The 20225-nt window shown below is 38.6% G+C and overlaps 1 protein-coding gene across 1 annotated transcript; it reads right to left on the reverse strand.

Moving 5' to 3' along the window:
* Positions 1-12388: 12388 nt before the first annotated feature.
* Positions 12389-14573, reverse strand: LOC145110365 (premnaspirodiene oxygenase-like). The gene is made up of 2 exons (XM_079047079.1): positions 13686-14573; positions 12389-13088 (listed from the first exon to the last, which is right to left on the reverse strand). The coding sequence occupies exons 1-2, from the start codon at positions 14571-14573 to the stop codon at positions 12474-12476; spliced, it is 1503 nt and encodes a 500-aa protein (XP_078903205.1). The 3' UTR covers positions 12389-12473.
* Positions 14574-20225: the final 5652 nt, after the last annotated feature.

The raw sequence follows: 20225 nt of genomic DNA on the forward strand, positions 1-20225 counted from the left end.
GCCCACACTCCGTTGTCTCGGAGATTCGGGCCCCGCACACACTCTGTTGTGTAGGAGATTCAGGCCCCACCCACACTCCACTGTCTAGGAGATTCGGGCCCCGCCCACACTCCGCTGTTTAACATACATACAAGTATCACACAGACAACAAGTATATCTACTCCTATCGAACAATCACATAACTATACTCAAATAATACTACGAGATCCGGGCCTTGCCTACACTCGGCTGCTATAAGATTCGGGCCCCGCCACACTCAGTTACTAACAAATCAAATATGCGGGCTAACCTTGGTGTTGTAGACCCGTTCCTACTCAAGCAAACTGACCTCGCAAGGCTGACTGCTGAAAACTCGAGTGAGGAATCTCTGACTGTTGCTCCGGCGACTCCCCAACTATCAATTTCATAATAACACTTAATCAAATATATGATAGTCCTCCTTAGGGTAAAATGACTATTTTACCCCTGGTCAAAGTCAACGTTTGGGTCAAAGTCAACCTTCTGGTTGCACTAACTCGCCGAATTGCTCCATCAACTCATCGACTCCTAGATCCTGAAATCGCGATCTAACTCTTCTAGTCTCCTCCACACTCATCGAGTTTCCAGGCTACTCTCAGTCACGATCTACCGATTTAACTCGCCGAGTCCCTTCACTGACTCGTCGAGTTCTTGCCTTAAGGTAAGACGGGACAACCCAAATCTACTCGTCGAGTCCCTCTGTGGACTCGCCGAGTTCCCCTGTCTGATTGAGCCATCTCAATGGATTAAGCTCCTACTCTTCAGATCCAAGCTCCAAACTTCATCTGCCCCCTGGGAATACACTTTTAAGGGTAAAGTTTCCAACTTTACCCGCCCTTAGTCCTTCTTAATGGGTTAAACTCAAACCCTAACTTCTCTAAAACATAGATCTTGGTCCACAAGCCATAACACCCTAAACCAAGGCACAATATACTAGATCTAGGCTTTAAACATCAATTAGACACATAAAGTCCCAAGCTTTCCTTTCATGCATGGTCTTTTAGGGCTAAAAAGGCCATAAAAATGCTTATAAGCTTGCATGGGGCTTCCATGGTAATAAACTTTGCACCTTTATGCCATGGAACCCTTCCTAGATCCCATATCTGAGATATAAGTCATTTGGGATGTCCAAATCCCAAAGGTCAAGGTTCTTGAACCAAAACCCCCCATAAAGTGGTGTTGGTTTATGAGCATTCTAACACTCCTAAGTGTACATGCAACCCTAAATAACTTGAATCTATGTTTTCTCTATTATACATGCAAATATGAATATTCCAAGGTATTACCCTTACTAGCATACAAAACATTGATACTTGGGTAATAAACTGGATACAAATACATACCTTATTGATGTAGCTTGACTCCATGAAGCTCGAGAGCCTAGTGCCCCAAGTGTGACACCTCAAATGGTTCACACAACATCACCAACACATGGAATAACCATGAGAAGAAGACACTCCATGCTCAAATCGGCTAGCCCTCACATATGTATCACTAGTGCCAATTTCTTGAGCTAAAGGGGTCTTTATATAGTGTGGCTATTAGGGTTACACCATGTAACTCATGACTTTACCCATTCCTTATGCTCCATGGGTTTTAACCTCCATGGAGTACCCATGGATCACCACATGGGTTAAACCCAACATAAGGAATCATGGATCATAAGCCCACATATATAAGAATGAATGATTTACACAATCAATCCCCATATATTTAATTAGTCTCTTTTTGATCACTACATTAAGTCCAAATTAATTCTTGATCAATACTAATTAAATAACATGATTTCATATTAATATATTAGAACTTATAATATATTAATATGTCACAAATGTCTTCACCTCACAAACGGTCTATCCAAATGTTCCGATGCCATGCAACCTAAATGGACCATGCCGAGTTGGATCAAGTACATACCAATTATAGTTATGGACTTAGACACTAATCTAACAAGTGGAACTAAATAGATCTAAGAAAAGAATGATCAAGTTAGAGACTTGATTACCAGAAAATGTAGCAAATGGAGTGTAGTTCTTGGATTTACTTCTTCCCTCTTGAGCCTTCTATCTTCTTCTTCTTCCACAAGCTTCAAAATGAACAAAGATTACTTAAAGTGGCTCACACACTCAAAGAAAGCTCTAGGGTTTCGTGGAATAGGGTTTGGGACAAGGAGGCTGTAAATGAGGCCAAGGGGTGGGGATTAAGATGCTTAAATAGGGTGCAAAACCCCGAAATTAGGGTTTCATCCTGGCCGATCTACTCGCCGAGTCGAGGGCTTGACTCGTCGAGTAGATAACTTAAAACCCGCGCCTAATCCTCCTTCTACTCAACGAGTTAGGGCCACCAACTCATCGAGTCCCTCTCTTAAAATGAATAAATAGATAAGTTAAATACATACTAGGAACCAGGCGTTACAATTCTCCCCCACTTGTCTTAGACTTCGTCCTCGAAGTCTGCTATCTCGAATAACTCTGAGTAGTGCTCCCTCATTTCCTCCTCGGGCTCCCATGTCCACTCTGAACCCTTGTGGTGTTGCCACCGCACCTTCACTAACTGAACAACCTTGTTCCACAAGGTTTTCGGCTCGCGATCCAGAATCGCCACTGGTCTCCCTATGTAATTCAGGTTGTCGTAAACCTGAATATCCTCCAGGGCACAATCGTTGAATCATCCACTAAGCACTTCCGCAACTGGGAAACATGGAAAGTGTTGTGGATCTGACTGAGCTCTGTCGGTAGATCCAACCGATAAGCCACCCTGCCCACCCGGGCTATAACCCTGAAAGGGCCAATGTACCTGGGGCCCAGCTTGCCCTGTTTCCGAAACCGGATGACACCTTTCCAAGGTGACACCTTCAGGAGGACCATATCGCCCACCTGAAACTCTAAATCTGAATGTCGATTATCGGCGTAGCTCTTCTGCCGACTCTGAGCAATCTGGAGCCTGCTCCAGACCCGCTGGATCCGCTCTGTAGTATTGAGTACTACCTCAGTACTCCCCATGACACTCTGACCGACCTCACCCCAACAGATTGGGGTCATACACTTCCTCCTGTAGAGCATCTCAAAGGGAGGTCGGTCTATGCTAGCGTGGTAACTGTTGTTATACGAAAATTCCGGTAACGGAAAATACGTATCCAAAACACATGCGCACAACATGTCCTCCAGAGTCTGTATCGTTCTCACGCTCTGTCCGTATATCTGAGGGTGGAAAGCGGTGCTGAAGTGGAGACGAGTACCCATATCCTCGTGAAACCGCTTCCAAAATCTAGAAGTGAAACGGACATCTCAGTCTGTCACCACCGAGACAGGCACTCCATGTCGTGCCACTATCTCTCGTACATATATCTCGGCCAGCTTCTTGACCGATATGCTCTCCTGGATCGGGATAAAGTAAGCGCTCTTGGTCAACCGATCCACGATGACACATATCGAATCTACTCCACGTGCGATCCTGGGAAGCATGGTAATGAAATCCATGGTGATATCCTCCCATTTCGACACGGTAATGTCTAGCGGTTGCATCTTTTCGTGTGGTCTCTGGTGCTCAGCCTTGATCTTCCTGCAGGCAAGCACCGCTCCACGTACCAAGGAACGTCCTGCTTTATGCAGGGCCACCAGTAATCAGGGCGAAGATCCCGGTACATCTTCGTCACCCGAGGAAGGATGGAGAACCTCGACTTATGGGCCTCATCCATTAGAACTTGTCGTACTCCGCCCCAGTACGGAACGCAGACCCTCCCATGCAGGGTCAACAACCCTCAGCTGTCATAATTAAATAAGGCCACCCAGCCTACAATCCGCTCGCACTTCTGGCGCTCTTCCTTCAGGCCCTCAACCTGTGCCTCTCTAATCTGCTCTAGCAGTGGAGTAATCACTGTCATCCTCAAACATATATCTCTAATTAGAGCCGCCACCCCCTTGCCGCTCAGGGCGTCGGCCACCACATTGGCCTTGCCTGGGTGGTAAAGGATCTCACAGTCATAATCCTTCACCACATCTAACCACCGACGCTGCCTCATATTCAGATTCGGCTGATCCATGTGGTACCTCAAACTCTTGTGGTCCATGTATATGGTACAACGAACCCCGTAGAGGTAATGCTGCCAAATCTTGAGGGTGAAAACCACAGCCCCCAGCTCTAAATCATGTGTCGGATAGTTAGCCTCGTGAGGCTTTAGCTGCCTCGATGCGTAAGCTATCACATGACCCCTCTGCATCAAAACTGCACCCATGCTCGTAATCGATGCGTTACAATAAGCCACGAAGTCATCAACTCCCTCGGGCAGAGTCAAAATCGGTGCCTCGCTTAATCGCTGTCTAAGGGTCTCGAAGGCTGCCTGCTGCTCAGGCCCCCAGCAGAATGTCACCGACTTCTTAGTCAGTCGGGTCAAAGGAACAACGATGTTGGAGAAATCCTGGATAAATCTCTGGTAATAACCCGCTAGACCAAGAAAACTTTGAATCTCAGTTGGAGACCTCGGAACCTCCCATTGCATCACGACCTCTATCTTGGCCGGATCGACCAGAATACCCTTCTGGTTGACGAGATGCCCAAGAAACTGCACCTCGGGCAACCAGAACTCACACTTGGAGAACTTCGCGAAAAGTCTCTCCCTCCTCAGTGTCTCCAGCACCTCCCTCATGTGCTCTTTATGTTGCTGCTGAGTCTTGGAATAGACCAAGATATCATCGATGAAGACTATCACAGACTGATCCAACATCGGTCTGCACACGCGGTTCATGAGGTCCATGAACGCAGCTGGAGCATTGGTGAGCCTAAATGGCATCACCACGAACTCATAGTGACCGTAGCGAGTCCTAAAATCCATCTTCTGTACATCTTCCTCTCTAACTCGCATCTGGTTATAACCCGATCGCAGATCAATCTTGGAGAACCAAGAGGCACCCTGTAGCTGGTCAAAGTCGGACACTGGGACCTCTTGTGGCCCCTCTGATTGCAATGAAAGAAAATCAGATCAAATGATGTGATGGCGGTGGTAGCAGTACAATCCTTGCTGACATGCCCAGTTCGGCCGCACTTGAAGCAGCCCGAACTACCAGCCCTACATGGCCCATCATGCCCCCTGCCGCACTTGCTGCAGCGGCCTCGGCCCTGCTGGCCCTTCCCTCTGGAATATACCTTGGGCTTTTTTATTGAGCCCTCCCCACCAGATACCAACTCTGGCTTCCTCGTCCTCTCCATCTCTAAATCAATCTCCCTCACGAGCCCTAGCAATGATATCCTCCAGCGTTTTGCAGCTGGAGCGGCTCACAAACTGGCGGATATCACTCCGCAATATCTCATGATATCGGGCCTTCTTCATCTCCTTGTCCGCCACATACTGCGGAACGAGAAGGGCCCTCTCCCTAAACTTGGCGGTGATCTCCGCCACAGTCTCCGTCGTCTGCTCCAAATCCTGGAATTCCCTCGCTAACTGTTGCACCTCAATCACAAGGGCAAACTCGGCCCTGAACCTGGTCGATAAATCACTCCAGGTCATAGCATTCAAAACTGCATCATCTCCAATGACTCTCCCAACCTCCTCCCACCAGTCACGTGCACTGTCCTTCAGAAGACAGGACACAAGTCTAACCTTGTCCACCTCGGGACATTTGCTGGTGCGGAATGTGTTGGCGACATCCGCCAACCATCTGGTGCTAGCAATGGGGTCTCGAGTCCCATGGTAGTCGGGGGCTTCACAAGACCTGAACTCCCTGAAAGTCAGTGTATGCGACCCCATCATGGCCGCCACCTCAGTGCGGAAAGCGCTCAGCTTCTCATCCAGAAGCTCCAAAATACCCTCCTTGACCGAACCAAAGATCACTGGAGTCTGGTCTAGTATGGTACGTGTGATATCAGACGAGATGAACTCCCTCGTCTGCTCGTCAAGCTGCTCGTCCCCATTGCCCGAGGTTGATCCCTCACCAGTGCCTGAAGTGCCTACTGGCCTAGTACGTAGCATCACCATACTGAAAATACACCATAACAAACATCTATATACTCATCATATCTCGAGGGATCTAATACAGTACATGTTTCTTGGATCCATCTCAGTCTTCCTTGATTCGAGTACGGATCCTCTCCTTTCAGTAGCACATCTATCCGTACTTTCCTCAAGAACTGCCTCGACTCCACCAAGTCCCTTCTACTACTACTGCTGATCTCATGCTAATGTCATCCTAGGCTTGCCCTAGGGTAATCACCAACCCACTCTCTGCCATCAGCTGCATAAGAAGTCCCTGCTATCTCCCCTAACTAGCTCGTGAATACAATTACATATCACTAAGACTAGATAATTCTTCGAATGAGAGGTCCTACCCTACAACGGTTGGACTCAGACAAGAGCTGCGAAATAGAACTAAAACTAACCTTCTGAAATTATTTAGTCCTCATAACATGTAACTTTACATATTCGTTTACTAGTTAGTTAAAGATAACTAGAATTCCTAAAAGCACAAAGCAAGCAACATTCGAGCATTGAGTAAACATAATCAATCATCTCCTAATCAAGCTATCATATCACTGACCAATCAGTACTAGCATGCATTTCATAAAGCTGATACACATATAACATGCACATAAGGCATCCTTCCAAGATCCTTAGTCCTAATCTAGCATGCAGTTCTCATAAAGCTGATACACATATAACAGGCACATAAGGCATCCTTCCAAGATCCTTAGTCCTACTCTAGCATGCAGTTCTCATAAAATATCATAACATCAACTTGTATGGGTAATTTGGGAGTACTTACTTGAGCTCGGCTGATTGCATGCACCACACCCTTTTCTCTTTTCAAAGTTCTTTTCCTCTTTTTTTAAAAATTCTTTTTATAAAAATGATTTTCCTTGAAAATTTTCATACCAAGTCCTCAGTTTGAGTGCAGACACACCCGAGAGTGTGCCCGAATCCCTCAAACCAAGGCTCTGATACCAACTTGTAACATCCCAAAAATACGGTCCAAAAATTTCATTTTTAAATCATTAATAAAACCATAGATATCCAAAAGACATGTCATAATATCTCAAACCATAGATATCCAGGCTGAAACAAATGGTGTGTGCACTGCAATCATCCCGAGCTCTTCCCCTTGCTACCGGAAGTACCTGAAACCAAAACTGAAAACTGTAAGCACGAAACTTAGTGAGTCTCCCCATACTACCACATACCATACACATAACATGCAACTTGGAGATACGGGCCCCACCCAATATCATGGAGATTCGGACCCCGCCCACACTCTGCTGTCTGGGAGATTCGGGCCCCGCCCAGACTCCACTGTCTATGAGATTCGGGCCCCGCCCACACTCCGCTGTCTAGGAGATTTGGGCCCCGCCCACACTCCGTTGTCTAACATGCATACAAGTATCACATAGACAACAAGTATATCTACTCCTATCGAACAGTCACATAACTATACTCAAATAATACTACGAGATTCGGGCCTCGCCCACACTCGGCTGTTATAAGATTCGGGCCCTGCCCACACTCAGCTACTAACATATCACATATACGGGCCGACCTTGGTGTCGTAGACTCGTTCCTACTGAAGGAAACTCACCTTACAAGGCTGACTGCTGAAAACTTGAGTGAGGAATCTCTGACTGCTGCTCCAGCAACTCCCTGGCTATCAATTTAATAATAACACTTAATCAAAATCTGATAATCCTTCTTAGGGTAAAATGACTATTTTACCCCGGGTCAAACTCAACGTTTGGGTCAAAGTCAACCTTCTGGTTGCACTAACACGCCGAGTTGCCCCATCAACTCGCCGAGTCCTAGATCCTAAAATCGCGATCTAACTCTTCGAGTCTCCTCCAGACTCATCGAGTATCCAGGCTACTCTCAGTCACGATCTACCGATTTAACTCGTCGAGTCCCTTTACCGACTCGTCGAGTTCTTGCCTTAAGCTAAGACGGGACAACCCAAATCAATTCGTCGAGTCCCTCTATGGACTCGCCAAGTTCCCCTGTCTGATTGAGCCATCTGAATGGATTAAGCTCCTACTCTTCAGATCCAAGCTCGAAACTTCATCTGCCCCCTGGGAATACACTTGTAAGGGTAAAGTTTTCATCTTTACCCGCCCTTAGTCCTTCTTAATGGGTTTAACTCAAGCCCTAACTTCTCTAAAACATAGATATTGGTCCACAAGCCATAACACCCTAAACCAAGGCACAATATACTTGATCTAGGCTTTGAACATCAGTTGGACACATAAATTCCCAAGATTTCTTTCCATGCATGGTCTTTTAGGGCTAAAGTGGCCATATAAATGCTTATAAGCTTGCATGGGGCTTCCATAGTCATAAAGTTTGCACCTTTATGCCATGGAACCCTTCCTAGATCCCAGATCTGAGATTTAAGTTACTTGGGACGTCCAATCCCAAAGGTCAAGGTTCTTGAACCAATACCCCCATAAAGTGGAAGTAAATAGATCTAAGAAAATAATGATCAAGTTAGAGACTTGATTACCAGAAAATGTAGCAAATGGAGTGTAGTTCCTGGATCTACTTCTTCCCTCTTGAGCCTTCTATCTTCTTCTTCTTCCACAAGCTTCAAAATGCACAAAGATTACTTAAAGTGGCTCACACATTCAAAGAAAGCTCTAGGGTTTCGTGGATTAGGGTTTGGGACAAGGAGGCTGTAAATGAGGCCAAGGGGTGGGGATTAAGATGCTTAAATAGGGTGCAAAACCCCGAAATTAGGGTTTTATCCTGGCCGATCTACTCACTGAGTCGAGGGTTTCACTCGTCGAGTGGATAACTTAAAAATGCGCCTAATCTGCCTTCTACTCGACGAGTTAGGGCCACCAACTCATCGAGTCCCTCTCTTAAAATGAATAAATAAATAAGTTAAATACATACCAGGAACAAGGCGTTACAAATATGGAAGAATAGATGATTCTTATGGTAGATCCTTAAGAATAAAGAAGATAATGGGGATTGGTAATCGGGTTAATTGTTCGACCTGAAGTACGTGAAGAAACAAATTAACTATATTATTGTGGGTTGAAAACCCTATGTAGTCACCAGGTTTCCCAACCTGACCCACTCAGTTTATTTTTATCACAGGTAATGATGTGAAGATACATTACATTGAGAGATTAAAGGAGATGTAAACCATTAGTGTAAATAAAGATAAGGTCTGTTTATGCTTATGTTTATGTATTGACGATGGCATCCCAATGTTTTAATATAAATAAAATACATTTCTTCGGAAATGCTTTGATAATATATTTATCATGTTTTTCTGGGAACAAATTCTGTATTATTGTTCTTCAAAAAGGATACTCTGATTTTTAAATAACCATAAATAAAATTTTAAAAATGACTGTGAATTTGGGGATTTCGCATATTACTAGCATGTTGTTCTAACATATCATAACATAATCTCAATTAACTGTGTGGTAATTTGGGGTCTACTTAATGGCTCCGACTGATCGTACACATCGTATCTTCCTTGATTATTTTGAAAACCATTGAAAATTTGTTTTAAAAATCTTTTTTTTCCTTAGTTTGAGACTGGATTCACACGAGTATTCCTCCAATTCACTCAAACCAAGGCTCTGATACCAACTTGTAACATCGATAAAATTCATCAAAAATTTAAACTTTTAAAACCAATCCACAAATCATCATTTGTTACAACTTATTTTTAAAAACAAGTTTAATGTAAGAGTTTTCCGAAAATCATAAATCAAAACACGAGGAGGTGCTCGATCACGCCTTCGCCTTCCCACGATCATCTGAGGTACCTGAAACATAATCCCAAAACTGTAAGCCCAAAACTTAGTGAGTTTCCCCCAAAGTACCAACCAACACATAATCATAATAATAATCGCAAACAACATGCATACAAAGCCTTCAGTCTGACTGCAACACCCCACCGGCCTATTGTCTATCTGGTATGCTCACAGAACCTTCAGCATGATTGGTATGCCTCATCGGGCCTTCAGCTTATCTGGAACGTTCTCCGGGCCTTCGGCCTTACTGGTACCCCCCACTGGCCTCCAGTCTATCCGGGACGCCCTGGGTCTTTTGGCCTTGAGCACATAGCAGGACTGCCTCAACCCAACAAACTGTCACATATCAACATATACCATATCAAACCCTAGCTAGCATATACAGATAGTCATACAGATCTAACATATCACTAAGCATAGCATCATCCTATATACCAGGATACCGATTCAATAGATCACTACAACACAATAGCATGCATAATAGGATATCAATCCAAAGGGCCAACATTGGTGCCTTCGACCCGCAAGTACAGTGAAGAAAAACTCACCTCTCAAACTGAACAGAACTGATGAGGCCCGACTCCGAATATCAGCTCTCTAATAGATACCTATTTCCACCAAATGACCAATTCCATCTAAATCCCAAAATACCTAAAATGCCCTCAAGGTCAAACTTGGTTAAACTTGGTCAAAGTCAAAGTCAACTGGTCAAACCCACTAAGTTAACCGAGTCAACCCAGCCGAGTCGACCTAACCGAGTCAATCCAACTGAGCTGACCCAGTGCGAGTACGCGGGGCGTACTCCGGAGGTACGCTTAGCATACTCGAAGCCTCGCAGAAGACCACCGTCGGGGTGGTTGACCGAGTACGCAGGACGTACTCCCATGTACGTGGGGCGTACCCTCACAGCCTCCAAACTCCATTTAGTGCTTAATGGCTTAAGCACTTAAGCCCATATTTTAGTTCCTTGACCAAAACACACCATAGAGTCATAAAGTCTCCAACTTTATGACTTTACACGCCTAATAAGAGGTTAACACAAGGTCTTAATCCATTAAGATCTTATACAAGATGCATGGAGCAATTCTAACCAAAAGGACTTCATTTTTATGGCTAAGGACCCTTCCTTGGTTTGGAAAGGACAGCTCAAAAAGAAAATAACAAACCATGCACAAGATGGGACCTTTGGGATAAGAAAAGCAACATAAAACACCCAAAAATGGGATCTAAAAATCATGACATCAAGGTATAGACTTTATACCTTTTGGAGCTTCTCAAGAAGGGAAAGATTCCAGATCAACAAGCTTGCTTGCACTTCAAGGCTCTATAATACAACTTCTTCCTCCTTCAACACACCAAGAACACACTCTTGAGCTCAACACACACATTAAGAGGGCTAGGGTTTTCAAAAATGTCACAAAGGATGTTGAGGCTGAAAAGGTGAGGAGAAATGAGACATAATGTTGCTTAAATACCACCTAAACACTAAAAATTATGGTTTCCTCCTGAAGCTAGTACACCCCGCGTACATAAGTATACGCCCAGCATACTAGGACGCCCCCTAGTACGCTCAGCGTACACACATGTATACATGGCGTACTCCTCCTGCCATAATTACGAAATTGCCACTAGGGCTTTAAAGCATAACTTCTTGGACTTAGGGACCAAAATGATATGAAATAGAATTATAGGGATGAATTCAGAAGTACCTGAGCATCGGGATGTTACATATATTATAATATTCTGCCCAACGCATGGATATTCTCCTAGTTATATTATAAAAGGGAAATCTTCGAAAAAGTCGAAAATTTTACCCTAATTTACGAAAAAGTCTCAGACTAAAATTTGTTTACGAGAAAACATGAATTACCGGTAAAAATGCCGATTTGACCCATTTTTCTCGGTTTACCGGTTTCATTAATTACTTGTTTCATTAAAGTCCCATTATTTTACCCTAATTTACGATAAGTCCCAAAGTAAAATTTTGTGATGCTTTGACATTTTTCTGCATTTAACATACATTTTATCAGTTTCATTGCTGACTTGGATACCTAGTCATTAAATTAAGATGTATACGATGGTTTATATAATGTTACATTTACAGTAAAATTTGATATCCTCTCATCGGCTCATTTATGACTGTGTATCTAGGTCAGCAATGAAAACAATAAAATGTGTGTTTTTAGGAAAAAACAGCAGGAAATGAGCTGATGTCTGATGAAATGAATATATTGAGTTACATAACTTTAGATAGACTATTTGAAATATCTTATAAACATAAAAATGACAAAGTTGTTGTTAGTTTATGTAATTATTAAAGTCTTCGTTGGATGCATTTTATATTCCAAAAAATATCCAATGTATTTTATATTCCAAAAAATAAACTGGTAAAATGTATGTTACAGGGAGAAATGGTCAAATCATCACCAAATTTTAGTTTGTGACATATTCGTAAATTATGATAAAATAATAGACTTTAATGAAACCAGATAAGTAATGAAACCGGTAAAAATGGATCAAATCACCATTTTTACTGGTAATTAATGCTTTTTCAGAAACAAATTTTAGTTTGAGATTTTTTCGTAAATTAGGATAAAATTTTACGAGTTTTTCTAAAATTTCCGATTATAAAATTAGACATATTGAGGTCCTGGTTACCAGGCATACATCAAGTCGCCTTTCAAAAAAAATAATAAAAAAAAATAGACATATTAATGTGTGTTGTAAGCACTTGTAATTAAATGCAAATCATTTTTCCTCTTAAGAGTAGCTCCAAAAGTCTCACTCATGTCAATATCTCGAGATGTTGTTCCATCTGGGAGTTCCCAATTGAAATGATAGAGTAGCATTGCAAGAGGAAGCTCAACGTTGGCCAACCCCAAGGTCATCCCTGGACACATTCTTCTTCCAGCCCCAAATGGTAGAAGTTCGAAATCCGTTCCTGTCATATTAACTGAGTTATCGCTAAATCTCTCTGGTACGAAACTTTCAGGATCAATCCAGTAATCTGGATGACGTCCTATTTTCCACGCATTAATTAAAACTTTTGTATTGACAGGAACATGGTATCCATTAATCTCACATTTCACTCGAGATTCTCTAGGGACTAACAAAGGAACAGGTGGGTGTAACCTAAAGGTTTCCTTGATCACTAGTTTAAAGTAATGAAGTTCTTGAATATCTGACTCGTAGATCCTATTTTTTCCCTTGAGTGCATGCCTAAGCTCCACTTGAACTTTTTTCATCACCATCGGATTTTTCATTAGTTCTGACATCGCCCATTCAATTGCCACTGAAGAAGTATCTGTGCCTGCTACGAACATATCCTGTGACATAATTTTCATGGTCATTGCAACACCATCCAAATTCCACTATATTAATTCATTTTCGGGAAATGTATGCCAGATAGCTTAAGTATACGTGGGTTGAGGGAAGAATGTTAGGGAATTGGGATTCATGGAAAGTATGTATATGGTCAAGAGGGAAAGTTTGCCACGTATCATGAATGATTTTTAATCACATGAAACATTTGAATTTTCCTTTTCCTTTTTTTAAAAATCATGAATCATCGTTTTTGAAAATGAGAAAAGTATATATGTACTTGATAAGAATGTTAGGCATGCGCATACAACATTTTTATTCCAAACTTAGCGTATAACACTAAATTTATTATCAAAATAATTACGAACAAAAATACGAGATCATATTTATATTTCATTATTCAGCAATAAGTAATTATTATAGATCAAGTATTTATAAGTACGTGTTAGGTTTTTTTTTTTTTCTTTTTTCTTTTTTCAGAACACATCCCCTAAGTATCTAATAAAACTGGAATAGGTCTCTTGGTCAATTTCACATAAATACTTTGCAGACTTAATTAAGGAAGAGAATTGTGATTTATAAAAGAGTTTAAATATACTAACCACGATAACTGCTTTGACGTTGTCAGATGTTATCGGAAACTCGAGCCCACCATCAACTTTAAGCCTCAATAATACATCAAGAAGGTCTTCGTTGTGGTTGTTCTGTCCAGCTGCACGACGTTCTTCATGTTCAGAGATGATGCTGTCCAAAATATGGTCGATCTTCTTGCGTATCTTCACTAACTTGTTCCTCATGCCAGTTAGAAAATGCAGAACTTTGACAGATGGAAACAGATCAGACAAATCAAAACCACCGGCTAAAGATACAGTCTCTTGAATCAATGCAAGAAGCAACGCCTGATCCTTGCATCTGCTCCCAACTGCGACCCTACACGCGATAACATTGGTCATCATGAAAATTTTCTGAGTAAGATTGATTGTTTTTGATCCCTGCATGCCAATGGATTGAATGAGGTTCCATGACTCTTCTTCACGAACTGAATGGAAAGAACGGACTTTTTTAGCACTTAGAAGCTCCAAGATACATATTTTACGCATTTGTCTCCAGTAGTCACCGTAAGGAGAGAAGACGATGTCTGTGTAGTTATATCCAATAATCTCAGCATTTAGAAGCTTGGGTCTGTTTGCGAAAGAGAGATCATGAGTTTTCATGACTTCTTTGGCGAAAATAGGTGATGAGACTATGACAGCGGAGACTTCACCGAGTTGCAGACGAATGACTGGTCCTAGTTTATCGGCTAAGTTTCCTAGAGCATGGTGAGGTAGAGCTCCCAAGAGATGATGCAGGTGTCCAAGTAGAGGGAGCTTCCATGGCTGTGGAGGAAGCTTTTTGTTTATATCATTGGAGTTGGAGCTTCTAAATCTTTTGATTAAGAAGAGGAAGAGGGGAAGAAAAAGGAGGAGAGAAAAGGAGATTTGGAGCTCCATTTTTGCTTCTAGTCAAGTGCTTTTTGTTTATATATTTATACTATTGGACAATGTAGAGGGTGGAGGGCGTTGACTAAAATATGATCATATTGTATTTAGTGATATCAATACACTATTAACTGTAGTATAATATCGAATCTTCAATGGAAAATTCCCATCAGATAAAGACAAATATAATAAATACAGATTTATTAATTATCTTTATTTTTATTGAATATCAGGTTTACATGTATAAACTGTATCTATTTATATATTATTAGTTCGGGTTGATCAAAACAAAATATTAAATAAAAACGATCACATGTGAAGTTTATTTGAATTTGAAATATGAAACAAGTGGAAATTATAAGAAAAAAACATACGAAAAATTAATAAATTAAAATTATGTGTTTAGCTGTCAGACTCGTATACTAAACGGGTTAATTATTACAATATCTTAAATATAAAAGTTTAAACTGTAGATTTATTTGAAATTGAAATTGAAATTTCAAATTTGAAAATTTGAAATTAATAGTTATTATGTTAAGTTTAATTTATAGAAATTAAATTAATGATATATTGAAAATTAAAAATGAAACAAATGACAAGTGGAAAATAAATATATCTCAAAATTATGACAAAATGACATGTGGCCAATTGCATAAGAGAATGACATGTGTCAAAATCATTTTTATTTATTAGAGTAGATTATAAATGAAATATTTTTTTTTTCACCACATTCATTTGAAACTCGATTTTTCAATTTCTTTACAATAGTATTATAAATAAGTTAAATAATCTTCTATAAACAAGAAATTGTGTTTTACTATAATGTATTCATCTCACATCGATGGTGAGAGTAAACAAGATAATGTTTCCTCATCTATAAATACGAAAGGTTGTGAAATGTTTCAAATGGACCAAACCATGAGAACTTCTTCATGCCTACCTTTTTAGGATTTTGAGGGTATTATTTGGCGAGATTGTCTATGTTAGCAAGTATCCAGTTAAGTTTTATAATTCCAAAAAATGGTTTTGAATTGGATTTTTTCAGGTTCAAACAGTGTTTCAGTAGAAAAAAAAGTTATGTAGTTGGGTATATTAAGTTGAATCGGAGCTAGATCAATTTGGACCGACAAAGGGAATCACTTTTCCTTTCACCACATACATTTGAAACTCTTATGATTTTTCAAATTATTTCTAATAATATTATAAATAAGTTACATAATGTTATATAAATATAAAAAAACACCTACCTAAACCTAAAATTATAAGTGTTTGAAAAATCACTTTGATTCAAAAGCACGAAATGTATACAAATCGAGTTTCACTAGAAAAAAAGTTATGTAGTTTGGTATATTGAGTTGAATCGGTCCGATTTTGATCAATTTAAACCGATAAATGAAGCAATTTTCTTTCACCACATACATTTGAAACTCTGATGATTTTTCAAATTGCTTCCAATGATATTATAAATAAGTTACATAATGTTATATAAATATAAAAAAAAACATCTACCTAAACATAACATTATAACTGTTTGAAAAATCGATTTGGTTCAAAAGCACGAAATATATACTCATATTATATTTTATAATGAACTTTTGAATCATGAAAATACATATAAACAAACTTTCTATATTAAGTACCTAACTGAATTTATAATTTTAGAATTTAACAAAAAGTTATTCAATAAAAACTTACTTTTTTGGATAGCAACTTACGAGATTATAAAAAAATGGAACTATTGAACAATAAAGAAAGGGTAAATAAGAGAAATGGTGTTTTATTAAATAAGTTAAATAATGTTTTATAAACAAGAAAACATGTTTTATTACAATGTCTTCATCCCACATCGATGGTGAGAATAAACAAGAGAACGTTTCCTCTTCTATAAATAGGAAAAATGCTGACATTTTAAAAATGGACCAACCCATGAGAACTTCCTTATGTCTACCTTTTTAGGTTGTTGAGGGTGTTCTTTGGTGAGATTGTGTTTATTGGCAACTGTCTAGTTAAATTTTAGAATTCTGAAAATGGTTTTGAACATGATTTTTTCAAGTTCAAACCAAGTTTCAGTTGAAAAACCGTTATGTAGTTGGGTATATTGAGTTGAATTGGTCCGAATTTGATCAATTTGGACCGATAAAGGAAGCATTTTCCTTTCAACACATACACTTGAAACTCCCATGATTTTTCAAATTGTTTCTAATAATATTATAAATATGTTATCTAAAAATAAAATTATAATTGTTTGAAAAATGAATTTGATTCAAAACACGAAATATATACAAACCAGGTTTCAGTAGAAAAAATGTTATGTAGTTTGATATATTGAGTTAAATCGGTCCGAGTTTGATCAATTTTGACCGATAAATGAATCATTTTCCTTCCACCACATACATTTGAAACACCCATGATTATTCAAATTGTTTATGATAATATTATAAATAAGTTGCATAATGTTATATAAATATAAAAAAAAAATCTACCCAAACATAAAATTATAATTGCATGAAAAATCAGTTTGATTCAAAAGCACGAAATATATACTCGATTATATTTTATAAATGAATTCATTTTATAATGACCTTTTGGATCACGAAAATACATATAAACAAACTTTCTGTATTAAGTACCTAACTGAATTTATGATTTTAGGATTTAACAAAAAGTTATTCGGTAAAAACATACTTTTTTGGATAGCAACTTACGAGATTACTGAAAAATGAAACTACTGAACAATAAATTTTCAGGATAACGTTTTATTTTTGTTATTTAATATTTTATTTAACAAAATGAAATTATTGGCAAATAAAGAAAAAAGTTTAATTAAAATGTCTTCATCCCACATTGATGGTGAGAGTAAACAAAAGAATGTCTCCTCCTCTATAAATATAAAAAGGTTGTGAAATATTTCAAAATGATTAAGCTATGAGATTTTCCATGCGTCTACCTTTGTAGAACGTTGAGGGTATTCTTTGGTGAGATTGTCTTTGTTGACAAGTGACCAATTAAGTTTCAGAATTTCAAAAATGATTTTGGACTGGATTTTTTAGATTTGGATCGAGTTTGATTAATATCCTAGTGTCTTTTGCCTGATTTAAGCAAAATCGCTTCCATTGGAAGCCGAGTTTAAGTAACATTTCGAGTATTTGGTTGTGTTAGCTAAATTTTACAACATTGTATGTATTAAAATTTTAAGTTCTAACCTTATAAAAGACGTCGTTATTATCATATGTTCTACATAATTATATTAATATTTATGATACAAAAAAAAACATTTACTATTTAAGACAAAAAGATGTCTATATTATCATATGTTGTACATAATGATAATATTTAAAATAGATAAAAAGATGTCTCTACAATCGTATGTTCTACAGAATGATAATATTTAATATAAACGTTTTAATTTAATAAGAAATTATTATTTAATAGATAACAATAATGACTTATTTATTTTTAAAAATTTATAAATTTTTACTCTTTTAACCATATAACTTTGTATACGCACAACAACTTCAAGTTTCAACCATATAACTTATTTATTTTTAAAAATCATTTTTTATATTTGTTATGAAATTATTATTTAGTTGTTAATAACAATGATTTAGTAATTTTTAATATAAAATATTTTTTTCTATCCTGTGTAATGCACGGGCATTTGCCTAGTATTAGCATATAATAATACGATTTACATCGCATGCGATGCAAATGAAACCTTGTATACATTAAAATACAAAAAGGTCATTTGCAACCATATTAATTTTGATATAAAATTACAAATTATACATCAAGTTCAACACTAAAATACAAACAAACCAAACCGTCGATGGACTTAATTTAATAAATTGTGTATTAAATATCAACTTTATAGTAAATTAATTTATCATTCCAAATATGAAATTTCTTCTACTTTGTATAAGATATTACCCTTTCACTAAATGTCTTCATCAAATTTTATGGATCGATATTTATAATCATAGGTGTTAATTTAATAAATTTTGTATTAAACATCAACTTTAGAGTAAATTAATTCAATGACATGTTTAATCTCAGATTATGCTCTTCTATTTGTGACTGGGATACTGAGGATCACAAACAAGATGTGAATAACCACACAAATATGTTTTATCATCCCAATTGATGTGTTGGTAAACCACACACGACCCATTAACAATGATAATATATGAGATACTCATTACAACTCTTTATTAGTGTCTATTAGTGGGTTGGTTAACCACACACTCCACTAACGACTTATAAAGTGTATTGTACAATTTCATGGGTTCGCATACAAATTCACATATTTCTAAACTAACTAGATTTGGGATTTTTGAAAAAGAAGGTTCTAGTAGTTTTTAATATCATTATACTTTTAATGAAAATTAATTGTCCTATCAAATCATTTCGGCTAACGACCCTCCACCATACAAGAGAGCGGTGGGTAAAAGTGTATACCCAATGACGGTCATTTTATAGACCACTTCCGTAAACTCCCCTTATAGTATGGCTTCATAAATGAGGCGTACTAGCAATTTGACTGACTTTAGTCTTATACATATAGTAATTATTAAGCTTTTAATTTGACATATAGTATAATGTGTATTTTAAACATTTGAAAATACTAGGGTTTATATTTTAAATTTCGAAATTAATATTCAATTAATTAAATTGAAAATAAATTAATAATGATTTAATTATTATCTTTTAATTAACAATTATATCATCCATAAAATTCATGCAAATTTAAAAGTTTTTCAAACTTCCAAAAACCACTAGTTATTACAAAATGTTTTCAAAATAGTTTCATATCAGAGAATCCCATAAATCACAGTCATAAAATGTGAGGAGGTGCACGATCAAGCCTTCGCCTTCCCACGACCATCTGAAGTAACTGAAAAAAAATCAACAACTATAAGCCCGAAGCATAGTGAGTTCCCCCAAAATACCAACGCCATACAAACCAAAACAATATCATAACAAACAACTTGCATATAGAGTCTTCAGTGTGACTGGACCGCCCTCACCGGACCTTCAGTCTATCTGGCCCACTCTCAGAACCTTCAATGTGTCTGGTCCGCCCTATCGGGCCTTTAGCCTGTCTGGACCATTCTCTGAACCTTCAGCATGTCTGGCCTGCCCTACCGGGCCTTTAGTCTGTCTGGACCGTTCTCCGGGCCTTCAACCTGACTGGTACGCCCCGATGGGCCTTCAGTCTATCCGGGCCGCCCTGGGTCTGTTGGCCTAGAGCACAAAGCATGACCGCCTCAACCCACCTGCAATCACACAATCAACACATAAATATCATACGCTAGCTAACATGTACAGATAGTCATACAGATCTAACAGATCACTAATCATAACATCATCCTATATACCAGGATACCGATCTAACAGATCACTAAACATAACATCATCTTATAACCAGGAAACAGATCTAACAGATCACTAAACATAGCATCATCCTATAACCAGGATACAGATCTAACGGATCACTAAACATAGCATCATCCTATAACCAGGATACAATCCAAAAAGGGCCGGTCTTGGTGCCTTACACCCTGTTAATATAGTGAGAAGAACTCACCTCACAATGCGGAACTGTACTGAAATCTCCGACTGCTGACTCACCGAGAATCCCAAACTATCACAATAAACGAACACTAA

The sequence above is a fragment of the Lactuca virosa genome, chromosome 1, assembly GCF_052849685.1.
Source record: "Lactuca virosa cultivar CGN04683 chromosome 1, Lactuca_virosa_CGN04683_v6, whole genome shotgun sequence".
NCBI classification, from domain to species: Eukaryota; Viridiplantae; Streptophyta; class Magnoliopsida; order Asterales; family Asteraceae; genus Lactuca; species Lactuca virosa.